This window comes from Mycteria americana, chromosome 1, assembly GCF_035582795.1.
Source record: "Mycteria americana isolate JAX WOST 10 ecotype Jacksonville Zoo and Gardens chromosome 1, USCA_MyAme_1.0, whole genome shotgun sequence".
In the NCBI taxonomy this organism is placed as follows: Eukaryota; Metazoa; Chordata; class Aves; order Ciconiiformes; family Ciconiidae; genus Mycteria; species Mycteria americana.
This window is the reverse complement of record NC_134365.1, coordinates 3,564,692-3,585,364: the sequence shown is the minus strand read 5'-3', so window position 1 is coordinate 3,585,364 and position 20,673 is coordinate 3,564,692. Positions and strand designations below refer to the sequence as shown.

General features: G+C 47.0%; 1 protein-coding gene across 4 annotated transcripts in view; it reads right to left on the bottom strand.

Moving 5' to 3' along the window:
- The window catches only part of PLXNA4 (plexin A4), a 434,060-nt gene that overhangs the window by 24,340 nt on the left and 389,047 nt on the right, over window positions 1-20,673 (bottom strand). For all 4 annotated transcript variants that reach the window (XM_075491509.1, XM_075491511.1, XM_075491510.1 and 1 more), the window contains 4 exons: window positions 17,910-18,178; window positions 14,559-14,625; window positions 12,217-12,363; window positions 4,749-4,908 (listed from right to left, as the gene is read on the bottom strand). In XM_075491509.1, the coding sequence (XP_075347624.1) occupies window positions 4,749-4,908; window positions 12,217-12,363; window positions 14,559-14,625; window positions 17,910-18,178 (643 nt within the window). The remainder of the gene's footprint in view (window positions 1-4,748; window positions 4,909-12,216; window positions 12,364-14,558; window positions 14,626-17,909; window positions 18,179-20,673) is intronic.

Genomic DNA, 20,673 nt, shown 5'->3' with positions numbered 1-20,673 from the left:
TGCCCTTCATTTACTCCAGCTCCTTAGATCATCACCTACATTATCCTTGTGATGTCCGAGGGTGATTTGTGCTTTGTTCATTCTCAAGTGGACTGGATTCCTGGAAGCTAACTGGTCCCAGGTATTTCTGGGAAGAGCACAAAATGCTGAAGTTTGGGCTGGGCTGGGAAACGGTGCTCTTATGGAGTGCCCCACAGAGTGCCAAAGCCAATTCTACTGTTACAGAGTGTGTCTCTTATGTGCCTTCCTCATGGTCTCTTGGGGACGTTGTCTCTGACATCTCTCCTTCAGAGCTCTGCATATTATTATGGTCCTCCTTTCATCTGACTCATCTTTGGGGAGGGACACGCACTCATGTAGTGTTTTGGGAGGGATGCACCGGTTCTCAGTGTTGCACTAGGCTCTGATATGAAGGGTAGGCACAGCTTTCCTCATTCTGTGCTTTATTTGTATTCAAGGGCTGGACAGGGTCCTCAGAGCAGCAGAAGCTTGTCTTCTTTTCCTCTTTTCCTCATTTCATCTGCTCCTGCACAGACACAGGGGATTACCAAGCCCTTCCCCTTGGCCTTCCTGCAGAAAGAGGCCATGCGAGGAAGAGGAAGGGCCAGTCTGACTCAGCACAAGACCCACTCCTGAGCGTGACAAGGGGGAAAACAACCTGCAGGGCAGGTTCAGAGCATCTGGCTTCAGTTTTGCAGCCCATTTGGCCCGGCCAAATACAAATCGTTTCATCATGCATCTGAGCAATGACAGGGAACGGACCCCCAGTTGTGGTCCCCGAACTCTTCCTAGTCTCACAGGAGCACTGCACGCTCTCCTTCTCCATGAGTGCCAGCTGAGGTGGTCACACACTGATCTGAAAGGAAATGCAATGGCTGTGAGCAAGGGAATGGGAAGGGAGGGTGCAAAGGAGGAAAAGGTGACCCTGACATCCATATTCACAGCACTAAGTGAAAACTGTTAGCTTTGTCCTCGCTGGCAGCACCCTGTCCCCTCTCTCATCAGATCTGCGCGCTCCTCTGCGAGCTGGCACAAAGGAGAGACATACTCCAATCCAATTTGTTACACTTCCACCTTTCGGAGAGAGGGAGGGAGAGGGGGAGGGAGGTAAAAAATCCCATTATCTTTATCAAGCCTTCCAATCAGGAGCAGCAGTAAATGCAAACTCAGGAGACAGCTGCTGTGAAGCCTTTATATTTCATTCAGCAGATAGTGTATCTTTTTATTGCACGCAGGAATTACTTCTTCTTTTTTTTCTTTTTTTTTTTTTTTTCTTTTTTTTTTTTTTTTTAAGAAACAACCTTTCTGTTTAACTTGACCGGGAAAAAGGAAATTCCAGGGGGCTTTGATGAAGAGGTGCTCCTTTGAGCTGTAGCAATGCCTGGCTAGGGAATGACTTTATGGGGAGGTGGGAGATGGGGAGATGTCCTCCTGCACCTCAGATCCTATAGAAAATGTTACACCTCCCTCATGCCTTCTCTCTGATCGGGGTCACCCTGAAGACGCCCATTGAACAAGGGAGAAAAGTGTAGCAGAGAGAACATTTTTCAGGGGCAATGGAAATACCCAGGTGGATGGAAGACCTGCCAGCTCACTCCAAGTGCCTTCATTTGACCTAGTCATCATCAGTTACACCATCCTTTACAGGCACTTCTAGGTCATGATGCACACAATCCATTCCAGTCAACTGTTCATGCCATATACCGTGCTTCCCACCTTTTTCCTAAAGACCCTAAATCTCCCATGAGGGGCTGTGAAATGGTTTGTAGCTGACTGCGCACAGCAATGGTATGTGGAGCAAATGCATGTGGCTTACTCAGGCTCGATGACTATTTTGTGAGATGCCTACTTTGTGATCACTTGTGCTCATGAAAGATTAGTCTGAAGATTAGCTGGGGGGCTGCTTTCTCTCCTATGAGTATTTTTTCTCTTCCCAATAATTTCCACGTGAGAGACAAATTGGCATAGGAAATAGGAGAATAAACCCTTTGTCTATATGCTGTGGGTGCCAGTACAACCAGGTGGGTAGGAAACAAAAAATGGTACACGTCCAGTATGCGATGATCTCTATGAAGAGAGGAGAAACTCCGCTCTGCTTCTGGGATGAAGAAGGGACCACTGTGGTTGGGGGAAAAAAGTTCATATCAGAACGCATAGATGGAAGATACCTGGGAAATATTTTGTCCTGTGTATGCAAGTCGTCTGCCTTACTGTAAATATACTCCAGTTAGACCCAGTTTAAATGGCTCCTAGAGGTTGAACCCCTCACCTCAGTCCTGCACCATTGATGAGGCAGTGAAAGCTTGCCCTGACACGGTCCACAATGAGCCTGAGACAACATCACTGAGTGCAAGACAGTCAACCTGGCAGCTCCCATCACCTCAGCTGTCCATTGCAAAAAGCATCCGAAACACAGAGAAGAATGAATGCCTCAGCATGGAGGCAAATTCCCGTTTTGTGATCCTCACACTCTAATGCTTTCCCAAAGATGGGGTATTTTATTTATGGCGAGGGCTTTAAAAAATAATAACAAAAATAGCCACTGCAGAAAGAAGCCTCTACTCAGAGGGCTGCAATTTGGGTTTTGGACTAAAATGTAACCTCAGGGTGTCCAAAATAAGTGCTTTCAGCTGACAACCCCCTCCATGAGTTGTCTGGGTAACTGCAAAACATTATGACATTTGCGACACATACAAGTCACTCTGCCTGCAGCTACCCTGCATTTAACAACTCAAAATAACTCATTAGCTTGTTTGCTTTCTTCCGTGTGAGCAATCTGGCCTTAGTATGGACAGAAAGCCCAGAAAATTGTAATGGCAATAGAAAACGGTGTTGCTGTTTAGAAAACCATCGATTTCAAGGCCAGATTACAGTCATCTGCTCTGACCTACTGTTTAGCATGGACTGGTGGGGCTGATCCAACCGCCTTTGCAGTTCTGAGCATTCAGCCTGGGGCAGGTTGATCCTGAGAGCTCTGCGCTGTTTTCTAATGGCCAGCAGTGCTTTCTGCTCTCCCCTTGTTGCCTTCACTGTCACCGAAGGATGCCAGGTGCCAACAAACATCTTTTCCTGCAAAGAGGCTGGGCTGGAGCTGTGGCTTGAAGTGCATATCCTCTTGTTCCTGCTTCACCCATGCCAGCTCTGCTCCTCCCACCTTGTTAGCTGCTGTGCTAAAGGAGCCTGCAACTATATTGCTGCTGGCAAGACTCTTCTACTAGATGAGGGTTTTTTTGTGTTTTGTTTTGGGTTTTTCTTCCCCAACTGCGTCATCAATGCTATTGGCCAAGCAGCTGCTCATTAAGCAGTCTCCTGTCAGTACGGACAAGTCTGTCCTGTGAGGGGTGCACACGCTCATAAATACTTTCTGGAACTTGCTGGTCCTCAGCACCACTCAGCAGGTCAATATTTCTTAAAACAGCAACAGTCCTGCATGCAAAATTGTCAAGCTCCAGCTGGGACCCCGCACACACACACTTCTGTATCTGTCAGTTGCCAGAGCTACGGCAAAATGTGTGGACTCCAATTTATCCCTTGTATTTGCAACATGCAGGTAAAATTCCTGCCTCCCAGTATGGATGCATCATTCACCCCCACAGCAGAACAAAGTACTTTCCACTCATACCCAGTCCGATTTCCAAACGTAACAGGCTCTGTGACCACCATCCAGGATCAGACAGGTAAAGATATCCCACTGTAAACCCCACTCCTCCAGTCTACTATGCCCTGGCACCCTGCCCTATCTGCCCTCATGCTCACCCCAGCACTCACCATTCCCCTGCTGACTCACAGCAGCTCCAAAATCATCTTGGGTCCTTTCTTGATGATATGTATGATCTGTTCTTTATTGCTGCTGGCTTTGGCAGCTTGTTTCGTTATTCTAACTGCCTTTCATGAGCAGGAATCTTGCTGCAATTTCTGTCAGGAATCCCCTCCTCCCCTGCACATACACGCAGACATATAGACACTTAACTTTAATCCCTGACCTCTCATTCCTGCCTCCATTATTGCTGTGAATTGTTTCTTGGCATCTGTCCATTCCTTCTCCTTTTGGTTCCTCTTCTACTTTACTAGTTTTATAGACTCCATCATTTTCCACTCAAGTGTCTTTCACTGAAAGTCACTGAGGGCAAATTCTGGCAGACACAACCACAATACAGTCCCCAGCTCCCTACCGGACACCTCAGCGATGCCCTGAGCAGATTTTTCTACATTCTTTCATAGTAGCATCACATCTACCTCTGGACCCCAACTTTAGACATCTCACTCCTCCCAGCATCCTTGCTCCAGATTTTGGGCAGAAATAGATTTTGGTCTCAGAGGCACCCCTGCACTGGCCTGTACAGTTCCCTGTGTGCCCCAGAGCTTGACAGCACAACTGCCTAGAAACGCCAGTGAAGCTGGTGCAGCTCTTTCCACCTTCCAAGCAGAGCAATGGATGAAGGAGCAAACCACTAAGAAAAAAAAACATGAATACATAAACACAAGGACTAAACTTTCCTTAAGATGTCCAAGTCCTCTGCAGAAAGGAAACCTCAGAGCAGTAGCTCCCAGCCCTGCTGTTGGTGGTGGGGTGCTGGCAGGAGAGGGAAGCAGTCAGGGGTGAGATGGATGCAGCCCACTAAACAGAGGATGCTTCATGTGCCCGCACAATGAGTAATTAATACTGCTTGGGCTGTGACTATCTCAGCAAGAAGATATATATAATTCAAACCCTGGGGGCAATCAGGGCCCATTGTGCACTCACATACCCAAGTCCATATCAGCAGCTTTGGGCCGATGGGAACAGGGCACGTTCTTGAAGATGGCATCGAGGATTTTCTCCTTGACCTGCGTGATGGTGTCACAATTCAGGATCTTCACCGGGATCTCGGGGCTGTTCACGTTGTCGGGGTTCACGCAGCTCAGGACCTGAGAGAGAGGCAGTGAGACCCACCACACATTTAACAGCAGCACGAGTACTTTGTGGCCATCCTTCTGCGGCCACTTTCTTGCAGGTTCCTGTGTCCTACAAGACAGGAGGGATCTAGGGTGCAATAAGGTGAAAAATGTGTACCAAGAGTATTCCCTCCTTCGAGAGGGCACAGAGATCTGCTTTCACACAGGGGGATTGCATGCATCCACACCTGTGCAGCTCTCAACCCCTTACCGTCTGTGCACAGTGAATTAAGCGTAGCTCAGGATTTGACTCTCAGCTTAGTGCTGTGGGCTCCCAGGTGTTGCAGCCAGTGACTTGGGGCTGATGTGAAGGTTTTTCTGAACTTGTGTCTCATGCCACTTGTTTCTGTGAGGTGAAACTACTATACCTGTGGGAATAGCCCCTTAGATTTGAGCCTCATCTCCTTGGCATCTTCACTATACTTAATAACAGAAAGCCCATGAATACCAGCTCAAGTTCTGGTACTTTCAGTAAAAATGGCATTCACCCAAATCATACTAGACAAAGGTCATTGACACACTCTTTTCATAGAAACTATTAAAAATGCAATCAGACCTGACCCTGGTTGGAGCTGAACTGATATCCAAAGGGTTGTCCAGAGCTTTCCTTGGCCTCTGACCCATTCCCTGCTTCCTAGAGAGGCGGCTAGGTGAACTAATTCAGTACTGGCCTCCTTGCATTGCTACCTGACTTTGACAATTCAGGTAAAAGTGTTCTTCAATCTCTCAGGCTTAAGTTTGTCCATCTTCTGCACAGCCATGAGATTGACCAAGACCCTTCTCAGAAGAATGTTATTAATTTGAAATGCAGGGCTTCTTAAAAAAAGAAACACAAAACAACAACTTCTGCTTTCACATATAGAACAAGAAAATTGACCCAACTAGAGAGGCCTCTCATTTCTCAGGAGGATAATATACTTTTCTCCAAAGACTCTGTCCAAGAGTAAATGCAAAGCATATGGGTTGGAGAGGGAGGAAGGGATGCCTTAAACACATACACACAGTGTTTAGCAGCAATCTAACCCTGAACTCTTGTTCATGTCTATGTCGAGCATTCTGCTCTCTCCTGGTTACAGGAGTGTGAAGTCTATAAACTTTTATAAACTTAGCACACCTTTGCACTTGGAAGGAGTGTTCAGTGATGCTCCTGGCTATTTACGATCATAAAATGTACCTGTGTCACTTCTACAAGTGCAGACATGTTAGTTTTGATGCCTTAGACAAATTCTACCTTGACTGTAAATTCTCCTCTGTAGTACGCAAGAGGTACTGGACTCTCCATCACTTTCCACCTTAACCTACTAAGATGCAGTGGGATCTTGAAGTGGCTTGAAACTGGGTGACATCATATCAGTATAATTATATATTGGCTCACCAGGCTCCCTTTGGTGCTGTTATGCTCAACTAAGAGGGACTTGTGAAGATATTGCTTACAAAGAGCTCTGTGATCTTTCTGGATGAAAGGGGAGATGTAAATATGAGATATTGATTAGATCATAATGCTATTATTTATATGTCCCTTCCAGGAGTATTGAAGAAGCATCAATTCAGATAATAATAACAGCACAGATTTACAGTTCTGTGGCATCTTTCGTCTCAAAGGATCACAGAACTATATACATAAAAAGCACTGTTGAAATGCATCTAGTGTTGAGGTTATTAGTTGCCCCCCCGCCATTGCACATCTGTAGGAAAATGAAGCGGTGATGGCAGGCTAGGACAGCTCCTTTGAGAGTGCTATGGGGATCACACATGATTTTGGAGACCAAGTTACTCTGCAGGTCTCTCCCAGTGATCTGAGGTTAGCTGAGGCAAACTGAGCTGATGCCAGTCAGAGAAAGCTGCGTGGTGTGATTCATCTCTGATGCAAACACCTGGGGTTCAGTTCTGTTCCTCACATGAAGGCACTTAGTGCTCTTAAAAATAATCTGGACTACCGTTCCAGGCATCTAGCTGCTGGTCCAGAATGGCCAACATCTCCTGCAGGTGCTGGCCAGTGTCCACCACAGCAGTACCCACCATACAGTGCAGACCATCATCCAGCTGGAAGCTGACAAAGGTGATTTACTCTTATAACTTGATTGCCCTTGAATTTCATAGGGAGCCAACTTTGGAAGATGGCAGAAAAACCCTGCCATGATCATTCACACCCTGACTACGGTAGTCCTTGCTCTCCTCTTTTCCAGCTCAGTTGGAAGAAGAAGGAGCAGGGAAGGCAATATTTCAAAGGGCTGCGCAGAGAGAAGTTTGCTCTTAGTGGTCTCAAGCATAGATGGGGCAGCTGGTAGTACCTGTAAACCCCTGAACTCCAGTGTGTTCATTTCAATGACAGTCAAGAGGCTCCTTTCAACATTTTAGGGAATTCGAGCATTGATTATAGAAACCAATACCCTTCCCAGAGCACAGTGGCTTTGACACATATGCCCCAGGCTTCACATCAGCTCTCAGTTGGTGTTTTCCAACTGTTCTCTTGTGGAGCACTAAACTTTTCTCAGTACAAAGACTTCAGGAGTTTTGCAAGCTGCTCCTGTGTATTGCACACACTAAATGGCTCTTCTTTGGAGACTGTCATGGGCCTTATAGAAGTCATCCTTACACCACAGATGAAAATTTCTGCTCCCCACCCAACAGACTGAAGCTCCTAATCATAATAAGGTGTTTGCAATTGAGAGAGAGATTCCTACCACTTCTGTGGGAATCCTTCCAAGGGTTTCCTCTGTTCTCCCCCCAGCTTTCTATAGATTGTCCCTGGTAGGAGGTGACCAGGAGAAAAAAACCTAAGCATTTGCTTTATCCATTTAGCAGAGTTCAGATGTTCCAGTCTCACTGGAAGAGTAAGGTTTGCCCTGTGCTTCACCCAGGGCTGTCCTCATAACAACCAGCGTAAGACAGAGAACTAATCCCATTGCTCCTGCAGCCCTGCTCAGCTATGTCAACACAGTCTTTGATATCAGCTGGTGGGGAAGAGACCCCTGAGATGCCCTGTGCTATATTCCTGCATGATTAGTCAGTCTGAGGGAAGCTTTGCGATGCTGATTTCCTGAATGCATTCACTGTTACTGCTCCATCACCCACAACCTGCCTTTGAGCCCTGCGGGACAGAGCTAGCAAAGCGGATGAAGGAGAGAGGAGACTTCAGTGTCGCTCAAGGAGACGCTGCATCTTTTGCCACTGAGAGGACACCATCACTTGGCACCACTGTTCTGTCATGCATTGAGGTCTGTGTCAGCATAGCATGATGAAGGTGCCAGTTGTGGGGTCAACACGAAAAAGTATGGGACTGGGAGCAAGTGGAGTAGTAATCTCCGAGCCCTGCTCTCCCACCGACTGTGTGTGACCTTGGGGCATGTCATCTCACTGGATTTGTGTTTATTGACCTTTTTCTACATCCTCGGGCTTTTTTTGTCTGCCAGCCCTTCCAGCCATGAGCTGTCTCTAAGTGTATATATACATGCAATGCTTAGCAGAGCTAAGCCCTGATTTCCACTATGGATTACTGGCATTTAAATAATAAAGGCAACAGCTTGTGATTACTCATATGGGGACCCTGACTCTGAGTTCTCCGCAGTGTTTGAGTGGTCTGTCCTGAGACCAGGACATCGTTACAGTTTCTGTCCCAGGGACAGACATCTTTCTCTCCCTTCTAGATTGGGCCAGGGAAGGTTCAAGGGGGCTAGCACACAGTGAGGCTTGGCAGTGAGCAAGGAGGAGAAAGACCCCCAGAGAGACCAAGCATGGGAGAGCCATCTTATATCTTGGTAGTGGCTTCCTCCCTGCCACCAAAATTCCCTGAAAAGCCTTAACCAAAGGCAGCTCAAAACATCTTTATCCATCTGGAATATGTTGTCAGGAGAGATGATCCAATTAAGCTCTCAACACTGGAGCCACCGAGATGTGCAGGGAGCATGCAGAGCATGCCACTGCACAAGATGTACTGGGCAGCTCCCGCCTACCAAGCACCCCCAAGCACTAATTAGCCAATATTCTTGATAGCTTCTGACATACATCGAGGTCTTTGCTCCCCTGCATTACTTATATCAACAGAAATGAAGCTGATGCAGGGGATGGATGGTCTTTCATCTCCCAGTGACAGCCGAGCAGTGGCAGTAGGGAGTAAGGTTTTTGCATCTGGACTCTGTTTTGGTGAATGGTTAAAAAATCATGGATTCTGGCAAAGGCAGATGGCAGTTAGCAGGGGTGAGATCTTCCTGTCTCTCGTAGATGGAATCATCTAGCTGGGTTTTTGACAAGAGACCCACTTCAGACAAGAGATGATGAGCACTGACTGCTAGCGAAGACATTAACACAAGAGGGTGTTTCTCTGAGGAGAAGTAGGGAGAAGACCCACTGTTTAGCTGCAATACGTTTATTCTAGAAAATCACATCTGTAACTTGCTTAGTTTCTCCTAGACTGATAAATCCCTTGTAAGTACAGAAATTTTTATAGATTGCAAAGACCCTAGGCCACTGAGGGCTGCTTCTTTGGAGAACCGTAGAACCTGGCAGACAGCAAATCAGAGCTATCTGGTTTGGAGAGAAATCAGACCGAAACAATCTAAATTTAGTGAATGAGGTGTGTATTGCAAAATCAGTAATTCCAGATGTCTGACAGTGCTCTCTCTTCTTTTTTCTCCCTGGATAAGTCAATTTTTTTGGATCTGCTTTTCACTCAAACCATATTTGAAACCATGACTTAAAATATTTGGTCATGATTAATGAAGGCTAAAGAATAAATGCCTTCCAAAAGAAGCCCTGTCCTTGTCTTCCTGAAATAATGACAATAAACAGCCTGCTTCAATGTGCCACGCTGCTGGAATTGTGATTTAACTCAGTCAAGCAGTCATCTAGCGCTCATGGAATGTAAATAACCCAATGAATTTTAGCCACACACACTGCAAACTCACAGTGGTGACCAGGTGTATGTGGTAGACACCAGGAGACATTGAGGGAATTCCTATATTACAAATACTGAATCAATTCTTGCTTTATTTCATTACTATATATTTTTAATAAAAGATGACAGGCTGCTTAAGGAAGGTAGAGGAAGGACAAAATAAAACAGAAATAAAGAGAAACAGAAAGGAAGAACAATCCTATTCATATTCTGCTTCTTCTTAATCTCCTTCACCGAAGCTGATCTCCGTAAATCTGCTGAGATTCCTATCGGGATATATTTGTCTGCTCTTGAGATGTAAGAGGGAGAGCTGATTAACATCAAATGACACAAAGCGAATGGAGGAGAGCTTTGTTCAGGCTGATGTATAATTACTACCCTTTGCTGGCTGCTTTATATCAAGCCTAAAAGGATCGGAGGGATTTCCTTTAGTGAAAGCGATCACTCTGTGTCTGCATTTTTCTTCCTTTTGCTCACTCTCTCCATGTGAGATCAGGCCTCCAAATTGCTAGACAACCACACGTAATAGAAAAGAAGCACTACACGGCTGATTTAATAGGAAAATCACATTTTTAATATGCAAAATAAAATTGTGGTCTTAAGAATAAAGTCTACCCTCTCATCAGACTTGGATTCAATCAAAGCTCAGCTTTAGACTGCCTGTAGTTACTGAAGAAAAGGAGGCATTTCTAGCATCAGCCCACCTGAACTAAGATCTAAAACAGGTCAAGGAACTAATGTCGAATGGACACAGTTCTCAAAGCTAGCTAAAGTTAAGTGAGATCAATGTCCCTCAAATGAAGGTGCAAATAAAATAATCTGGTAAATTCAGAGCATCTTCTGACCATCATAAAATTTGGGGTTGGGGTTTTCCAAGAACAAAGACATGGGAAATAAAGAAATGACAAGGATCATTGAAGACTTGGAAAGTGTTCTTCATCCCACAGAGACTTAGAAGCCCAGTGGATTTAGTGTATCCAGGAAAAAGTGAAGGCCCACAAACACGTACACTAAGAAGACATATCTAATGCTCTTTAATCAAGTGGGAAAAGGGTGTAACCTCAGAGTAGAAGCTAAAGCTGAACGTATGCAATGTATATATTTCACCATGCAGACAATTACATTTTGAAGCAAATGACTCAGTGACAAGGATTAATTTTCTTTCCCTTGAAATCTTTAAATCATGTTCATTTTTCTTTGGCTTGTGCTTGCTCAAGAGGAATGATTGCATTCGCTCTAAAGAAGACCTAATAGGTCCCTCCACTGTGTACCTCTAACATATTCCTTGATGCTGAAATCTTCATTGGAGAAACAGATTTTTTTTTAATTCTTTTTTTCTGTTGAGGATTATTCTAGAGAAGATCCTTGCAATATAGCCTCATAAAAACTATTTTTGCTGTCACTTGCAGAAGGCCATGGGCTTTGCACTGACAGAACACCACAAGGTCTCAGGACAGCTCTGGGCTTGCCGTGCCCTGAGCTGGGTGTCCCTGTGATCACAAGTGTCCCGTGACCAAGAGCCTTGCGCCCGACCTGCCTGAGCTCAGCGCTGGGGACACCCCGCATGGCCAAGGGCTGCCACCATGGGCAGGCACTGCCCAGCAAACACCAGCCCTTTGTGTGCCCGGGCTGGGCGCTGGGCAGCTCTGCCACTGGTGCTGGGGACCAGGGAGGAGGGAGCACGTGATGGGGAGACGGGTGATCAGAATACCCCCGTGTGGTCCTAAGAGTAAGGAGGAAGAAACCCCACCATGGACATCACACTCCTCCCAGGGAAGAGCTCAGGGTGGTGATAACTTGCAGTGACAACCCCACCTTTCTGCTGTAGGAAGACTGTTACCTTTGACTTACCACTCAGAGGGATGTTGGAGGGGTGGGCATCACTCCAGGGAAAGGGGGTAGACACTAGGAAGTATTTTGTCTAACAGAACAGAGTAAATTGCCCATATCTATTGTCTTCACATTCACAGGCATATTCATGACACAAGGTTCACACTTGTCTTCCAATGCTCCCGGACCTCACTTAATCCAAGCAATGGTAAAGGATTAGCACTGTCATCCTACCCTGCAATGAGTGTAGATGCTTTCAGAGAACAGGCAATGCCTTTGGGGAGCTGGAGATGCTCTGGGCATGGGGCAGGGCACAATGGAAGTAACTTGGAAGCAGCCATCTTTGCAAACATGCTTTGCAAGCAGATGCTTCAGCCACAAACCTTGCTGTGTTAGGGGACGCAACTAGTCAGTCTTCAGCAGGGTTACCCTGCTGGGTTGCAAGAATAAATTGTCCCAGAGGGTCAGCATGCCCATCACTGGCTTCTTTTCTCTAAATCCCCTTTTGCTAGAAGAGGCTGGACAAGCCCATAGGAAGGTGTGCTCAGAGCACTCACCAGTGTCTTGTAATCAATCTGCTGTCGGATAAGCTTGTCCTCACTCAGTGAGTACCGGGCCTCCCCAGTGATCGAGTCGATGGGACCCTTTTCCATCTGCTGCTTGATGGCACAGAAAAGGGAGAACAGAGGTTCACCAGCACACTCCTGCAGGGATGAGAGACAACCATGAGGTGAAACAGAAGGAGCAGAAGTGAGAACCCAACCTACATAGCATCTCAACGACTGCCACGCCTTGCCATCCCCAACCACTCGAGACAGATGCATCAGTGGGAATCAGTCTGTTCCATACAGCCTGGGAATAGAGGTGGCCCTCCACTTCCACAGAGTGCAACCAGCCCTCTCAAGTGTCCTGTCATGGGACAAAGATGTCAGTGCTCCCTGACAATGCTGGGGCTAGCAGAGCCTTGTAGGAGCTGTTCAAGTGATTGCCACCAAGCCAGAGCTTTGCACTGGAGTAGGTGGTCCCAGAGGACCTGGAGACAGGTCTGAAAGGGAGGTGGACTGCTGGTGCCCCGTCCTGGGTGTCTGGGCAGAGTCCACAGTCTCCCTGAGCACTCTCATGCTGGAGGCAAGTAGGGATGCTCAGGCAGGAGCAGCTCCATGACCCAGGGGAGATGTGCCCCTGGATCTGTACGGTTGCATCGGTGATGTTAGATGTGTGGGGCCCAGCACAGGACTGCAGCAAGCAGCCCACAGGCAGGGCCAGTAAAGCACACATCTCTCTAATTTCCCCTTCCCATCATATCCACTCACTGCACTCCTCTTCCCACACTTTTCCTAGCCTCTCCTCCCTTGCTGCCCTCCTTCTGCACATTCGCCACCATGCACTCCTCCTCATGCTTTCCTCCGTTGCTTCCCTTCCCCTTCATCTCTCCATCCTTCCTCCCCTCCTCCCCACCTTGCCCTCTCCTCTTGCAGTGTGTCCCAACTCAACGAGCAAGGTCATTTTCCTCTGGTGTAAATCCCAGCAAAAACAAGTTAATAATCTGAAGCAAAGTGGCCCCTTTCTCAGTTCCTACACCTGTCTCCCACTTAATTAGCTTATCTGCCAGCAGCATATTGCTTCTGTGTGCCTGTCTCTTGCCCTTATCAGGCCTCTGTTCAGGCTAAGGCAAGAAGACAAGTAGCTGAGTGGGGGGAAAAAGCCTATTATAAAAGCAGTGCTTTAGAGAGTCACCTCCTTATATCCTTTCCTTTCAGCTGAAAGCAGGAATCTGATACTGAAGTCACTGCAATTACCTTCCAGGGACCTTCAAAACTTTCCCATGTGTTCATCCTTGGACAGGTTGTGCCTGGGGAAGGCTCAGGGTAATGGGATTGATGTGTAAAGCCTTGAATTGCCAGGCAGAGAGTGGCTATCCTGCCCAAACGGGGCTGTAAGGTGTAAGAATATCGAGCAACTGCATTGGGAGTGGGGGAGAGGTGCAGAGACCAGCTCCTTCCAAAAAGGCTGGCTCTGAATTTGGCGCCTTGGCAGTTAGCATGCTTGAGGCTCAGTGTGGGTCCCCAAGAGGAAACTGCCATCATCCAGCAGTCAGTGGCAGGTCTCAAAGGCTGAAAGCCTCTTTTTTTTTTTTTTACTACGCACCACCCCAAGGAAGCCCTCCAGGAGAAACAAGAGGGCTCAGGGGGTGTCTCAAGTCTTTTCACTGTTTTCCTGATGAGCATCCTGCAAAGCCAATGCTCTCTCCCACTGGGATACAAAGCAGCAACAGCCTCAGCCCGTGCTGGGCTCTGGATGCAGCTGGCAGGTTTACATGGTGTATTGCGTCTAGCCCTCCGTACTCAGAGGGGGTATGGCCATGCCCAGGGCAGGCTTGAGGCAGCCTTATGCCAAGAAGAGCTAGGGCTCAGCCCTAAATTAAACTAAGCAAGGATCTGGTGATGATGTGGGTAAAGCAGGTTAAGTATGATGGAGGCACTGGGTATGATGGAGGCACTGGGCCTCAGTACTGCCTCTGAGCTGGGGTGGTAGGAGATGTCCAGCCACTATACACTGAAAATATGGGTCACCACGTGATGGAGATCTAAGTCTGCTAGTAAAAGGAGAGCATTTTCGATATAGGTCTCCACCAGGCTCTGAAATCCTTCATGTTTCAGCACTGACCCTTAGATCCCACCTCTGTACAGGAGTAAGACCAGCAGGCTGCCTCTCTCACAAACTGTCCCTCTTTGTTCTCCCTGGATCAGAAAACGGCCCCTCTCCCATTAGGCAGTGAGCTCTCTCCTGAGAATAAAAGCCTTTTCCTTTATACCTGGGAAGCTTTTGCCCCAACTAAACCTTGCCAAGAAGAAATGCATTAAAGCAGCTCTTCATCTAGGCGTGCTGCTCCTCTTACCTTGAGGAACTTGTACAGAAGGAAGGTGAACCAGTTGGTGAGCATTTTCTCAGCCACAGATTCCGTCCTAAAATCAGCCCAGGAGAAGAAGCAAATTGGAAATGAGTTAGTCATGCTGGTCATACCAAAGGGCTAGTCAAAAGATTAGCTTTGTCCATCTTACTGCCCAGATCTCTGAGCCCCATGGAAAGTCTGGCATGACACCATCAGGATTAAGTGTGTCCTAGGCTCTCTGTTTTAGCTTTGGATTTAGGAAACCTTCAGGCAAATCCTTACTGCCCTGTTGATTCTCCTGTGAGTAGGGAAGTCCCCGTATGTCTGTTTCTCAGTTTCTCCATCGATGGAATGGAGATGACAACATTTGAGGGAACCTTCTCCGAGGAGTTCAGGAAGGATAAATCTAACAAATATGAGGAGCTCAGAGTTAGGCCATATGACAAATAGGCTATATAAATACTTAAGACAGACAGATTTAAATCACCAGAGAATAGTTATCTGGCACTGATTATCTCCCTGGCATTTGGGAGTGATTATCCTCCTCAATGTATCAATGTGGTGCATTCACAGAGCTCATCCTGTTGCCCTTGAACACTCTGTCCTCAATCAGACAAAAATTCATCTCGAGTCTTCAGGGTGAACTTTTCCTACAGAAGGACTGACTCAGACCTGTAAATGTGGTTTGGACACCAGGAGCACAGGATAAATCTGTGTTGGCTCTAGTACATGCACTGGTGTTGCTCAAGAAGAAAGCAAGAGTCCCTGCCTGGATGAATTAAAGTGGGTCTTCCTTGTCCTGGCTATCACCAAAGCCACCCAGGGGTTCTCACTTAGGGCTGCAGCTTCCTTTTTAGGGTCCCTAGTCCTTCAGCATAAAGTTGATCTTGCTTCCTCTGGAGCATGGGACTTGCAAGGAGAAGGGTTTGTATCACTGGAGCTGTACGCTTGGAACCAGCCAACGACCTTTCCTGAAAACAGTGTCCTGTTATAGCAACACAGAGTAAGTGATGGTCCCCTCCCTAGCTGAACGCAGCTGATCTTTAGCCTGGTGTCCATAGGGATTTTTCTGTTCTCACAGGCACATCTCGCTTAGATGGTGGGGATGGTGGAGGAAGGCATGATAATAGGGGTGTTTGCTGTCGCTCCTCTTCTCTTGCCTGCAACCAGAGAAAGAGGTGATATGGTCCCAGTTTGCTACCAGATTAATGCTGTATTTTCTTTGTCTCCAGTGATCATTGCTGTGTCTCTGCCTAGAGACTGCCTCTGTCCAAACCAGCCTGCTTGCACTTTATTCCCCTAGGTCAATGTCACCTAGCTGCTGTCCTCCATTCGTCATGGTATGATATTCAATTCCGTCAGTCCCCATGCTTATCATCGTCTGAGCTCCTCGCAGGGAATGTCACGCAGAAGAGTGCTCTTTCTGACGCTCCCTGGTGTGACACCTGGTACCCATCACATGGTGCAAACTCAGCATTACCATGAGAAAAAGAACTGAAATCCCATTGTGTTGTTGCTCTCTGCCCTGAGACTTTGATCTGTTTGAGGCTGTAGATGTCATGTGGGATAAACACTGGACACAGGCGAGGTGGGAAAATCATTCCAGCCATCTCCTTCCTCCTGTCAAATACCCTCAAAACCAACACTGCAGAAAGGTGTTGGAAGATTCTCTTCCATCTACAGAGCCACAGGGAGGGAGGGGAAGCATCAAGTTGAATCCAGCTGCTCCAAATAATTGTCTGGGGACCTCACACCAACATCTGAATCCCAAGACACTGAGCTATTCATGCGTTCTTCAGTAGACTCTGTTCAGAGCTTGGAACATTGGAGGTGCCTTCTTTGTTCCCTGGGTCTCCTACCAAAGGCCACGTTTCATTTCCAACAGAGGACTAGAGTTAGAAAAGAGCTGGAAGAAGGAGAAAGAGGGAAGATGGAATGCTCAGGACAAGACAGGAATGAACAACCAGGGAAGATAAAGAGATGGAGAAAGGGGAAGAAAAAGGACAAAATGAAGGGAGGACACAGTTGGAAGGAGACAGTGCCATCCAGCATCAGAGGAGAAGCACAGAGAGGAAGCCTGGGAACAGCTGGAGGGAGGTCACCAGCCAGGCTGTAGGGCTTGAATCATATCAGGGAGTCAACTGACACAGAAGCAAAGTCCAGCCTCTTCCCCTGGCTTTGCTGCTCTGAATGCCAGGAAGTGCCTTCTCCTCCTTTTTTTGCCGGTTCTCCATAGTGGGCTGTGTGCCAGATGAAAACCCTCCCAGCAGGCAACACAGATCTCTTCCCTGCCCAAGCTGTCCGTCGCAATCAGCTGAGGGCTCCTCAAAGTTGGCTCTGAGCAGTGGAAAAGGCCATCCATCTCCAGTAGACTCCCCCTGATTTTACTTAGGGTCCTGGCTTGAATCAGGATTGGTTCAGACTGTGAAACAGTGATGAATATGATCCTAAAGGGAGAAGAGGCAGCATTTCCCTAGGCAGGGAAAACACATTAATTACGAAGCAGTAGATTTCTAATTCGAGGGTTCCCATAAACCCTGGTGGTTACAACTTAGACCTGGCCAAGAAGCACCAACCCGAACTTGTGCCTGATATGAAACCAGTTCTGTTGTCCTGCTCAGCTCTGCTACTGGCTTCAACAAGCCCCCAGTGCCAATGCTCAGGGAGAGACAGAAGATCCCACAATGCAGCTGAAGAAGACTCTCCATGTGTCTGTAGTTAACTCATGAACAAGAAACACAGCAGGGCAGTCCACGTCCCAGGCAGGAGAAGACAGCAGCTGACTTACTCACCAGGGATATAATACAACCTGTTCTATGTGATATACTCATAGGTCCTACAAAATGGAATTGGAGTTTTCAGACTAAAAGGAAACATAAGCATAAATGAATGTCTTAAGCACACAAAGAGTCCAAAATAAGGATTAGGAGGCATGGGCTCTTGCTGCCCTTATGAAGCTTTCTGGAAGGTCCACATTAAAATCTAGAGGTAGTTCAGTTCTGTAACTTCTAATCATTGTCTTCTTTTTGGTTGGGGAGGAGGTGGAGCAAGATCTACAGACACACTTGCTGAAAGGAATGGTCTGTCAAGAAGTCTTAAATGAGCAGGAAACCAGAAAGGGAGAGCAAGTCAGTCTTCATTCAGCCCTACTTTCCTTATTCATCCCTCTCTGCGAACAGTTTCATGCCAGCCCAACAGGGTCACGTGAACGGTGGCTGTATGCCATCCTGATTTCGCACCCTGCTGCACAAATCAAGCAAATTTGCCCCTTTCCTCCAAAGACAACTTGCATGCTTATGTTAGACAGCGGGGCACAGGCTGCCCAGCCCAGCTCACTCCAGCCCCAGGCATCCTTACCTCCGGAGCAGCAGCTTGGGGTGGTTCTTGCTCTCCAGATTTTTGTCTATGAGATCGGCCAAGAGCTGTTTGAGGACATCAGTAGCGTACTCCAGCTTGCTCTGCAGCACCGTCATGATCAGCGAGGCCACATTACCACGGTCCCGCATGGAGAAGCTGCGCTGGGACTCCAGTGTGCGGATGAAGGACAGCAGGAAAACCTTGTTGTTGATGAGCTGGGCAAAGAGCTTCAGGCCTTTCTCCACCCGTTCCTGCCTATAGCCAGGGACCTGAACAAGAAGAAAGGGAGTTTATACCTTTCAGTCACTGCCTACTGTGAGGCCCCTCCCAAATGGGTCACACACCCTTTGCTACCTCTCTGCCTTCATCCCTCCAGCTCCTCCAACTATACACTTTGACATCAAGTAGAAGTCAGTTCTAAGATGGGGAAAAGGGAAAAGCTGCTTCAAACAGCAGAAGCAATTAAAAAAAAAAAAATCTTGCATCTAGCAGGCAGGTGAGTCCTTCTTTCTGCATCACAGGATAGTCCCGTAAAAAGGAAGAGAGTCCATACATCATCTGATGATTAGGAAGCCTGAGAGACCTCTTAGCCATAGCCAGATGATTACTTTCCAACCCTGTGTTTCCCTCCCTGAACAGTATATCAAAAGGGATTGCTAATGCCTGGATGTGGTACCATACCATACTGTATTTTTATTGTAGTCAGACTGAAGTCTCACTCTATCTCCACCAAACGCCTCTTTTTCATCCCTGCAAGAAACCTGCTTACAGAGATTTGGGGTTCAGCTTTAAGAAGCTGGGAGAGGCAGCAAGAAAGTGAATGGGGAAGAGAGAGCGGGGTCAGGTTTTGAGGAGATGAAGAGATGCAGTGAGGTAGTGGCTGAGATGGTGAGCATGCAGCTGGGCCTTGGTTTGAAGAATTAGGTAGATGAAGGTGTGAGAGGACACCCTGAGTTGGGACCTGTCTTAGAGGTCCCACTGCAGTAGGACCCAGGGGCTTGCGAGCTGAGATGGTTTGGACACAGGAAGGTCAATAAGTGTCTAATATATTTCTCAGCTGTGAGAGGCTGGTGAACTAATTTTTATATAGAACGATTTAGGACCTCAGCACTGGACCCTGGACTCCACAGTCTACAGTGGGCTTTATCCTTTCCAGTCCTTCTGGCTCTAGATGAAAATGGAGCCTAAATAAAGAACCCCAAACTCATTCCTCCATGTTGCTGAAGCTGTTCCAGCCCTTCAAAAGCGTGTCTGGAAGCTGGAGGTCTCAACACAGAGCAAAATATGTCACTGAGGCATGTATGTATTAATAACCAACCAGATTTGGCACTTTAATCCAAAACAAGTTGGCATGCTTAAACAACCAAGTAATTCAAGGCTCCTTAAAGAGTCATTACTTTTTCATTCTGGAAATTAGAGCTCTTAACTCTTTTTGCATACAGCAAATAAATTACTTAGTAAATATCTTGAGACAAGCAACCAACCAACCACTACCACCCATCCCGCCAATAATTATTTTTAACTCACTTGCCTGAACATTTAATATTTTCTTTCCCCGGGTTATTATGGACAATTAAAAAAATAACAAGAAAAGTATTTTGTACTGCATCTGGAAGCAATTAACAAATGAACTGGAAATAAGTAAGACCTGCTCACTGAGGGATCTATGCTGGGGCCTTTTGCAATAAACAGCAACTCCTTCCAGGTGCTACAGAGGAGGGAGCAGAATGGGAACTGCTTTCCCTGATATGTTGGTAGCCAAAGATGTTGACACTGAAAGAGCTGTTGAAGCTTTACAGAGGATTAAGGGAAAAAAAAACCAAAACAGATGAATGAAATGAAAGGAAGAAGAGATCAAAGGTGGCAGATTGAAACATTAGCTCTGTGTCTCCCTATGTATCTGCATATGGGAGCATCCATGCTAAAACCTCTATAGGGGTCAGATGCTATTCTGTGGTCAGCTGGCTGAGGTTAATGAATATAGGGATTGTAATTGACTGTGGGTATGATTAAAGTGTTTGTGTGTGCATATGTATGTGAGAGAGAGATTCATAACCCCTCATCTCTTCTGCTCATTTTTTGAAGCTGCTGATCTACTCTTCTTGAGGGAAAGCAGCTCGAGGCCACTCTACCTGCACCCCAAAGGTGAATATCTACAGTAGCCAGTGTGTAACTCAGCCTCCTACCCAATCCCACAAGTCCTCGTTGCTAACAGATCAGGCTTTTCAATGGTTCTTTCCATACAGTTTGATGAATTTTGGCTCTCCTGAAGAGAAGGAGCAAAGATGAGCAGTCACCTCTGATTACATAGCCAGCCAAGCATGGTATTGCCTGCGCCAGCTCCTGTTCCTCCTCTCTGCCAACTAACCCCAGTCTTGGCCTCTAGCAATCTCACCAGCCCACGCCAGAGCCTCTCTGAAGCTGAAAGCTTGCCAAAGACTTTGCAGAGAGCTCAGCCAACGACTTCCCTGGCCTTGGCCATGGTGTATCCCCTGCTTCTCTGGCCCAGGTATCCCTAGAGCAGAGCCTGTCCATCTGCCAAAGCCTGAAGGAGTTTTGCATCATGGGCAGACCTCACCTGGGGTCCCATCAAACTCATTGTCGCCAGTGAGGTAATGCAGGCTGTGTGCAGACTCCAGCAGTGCTGGGCAACTTCTCACTGTCCTACCACTGCTGTGGTCCAGAGAGTTGGGATAGAGGAGGCAGATGTGGGCAAGGTATGGGCAGACTGATGCTGTGATTTTCTGACTTCCCTGCAAACCAC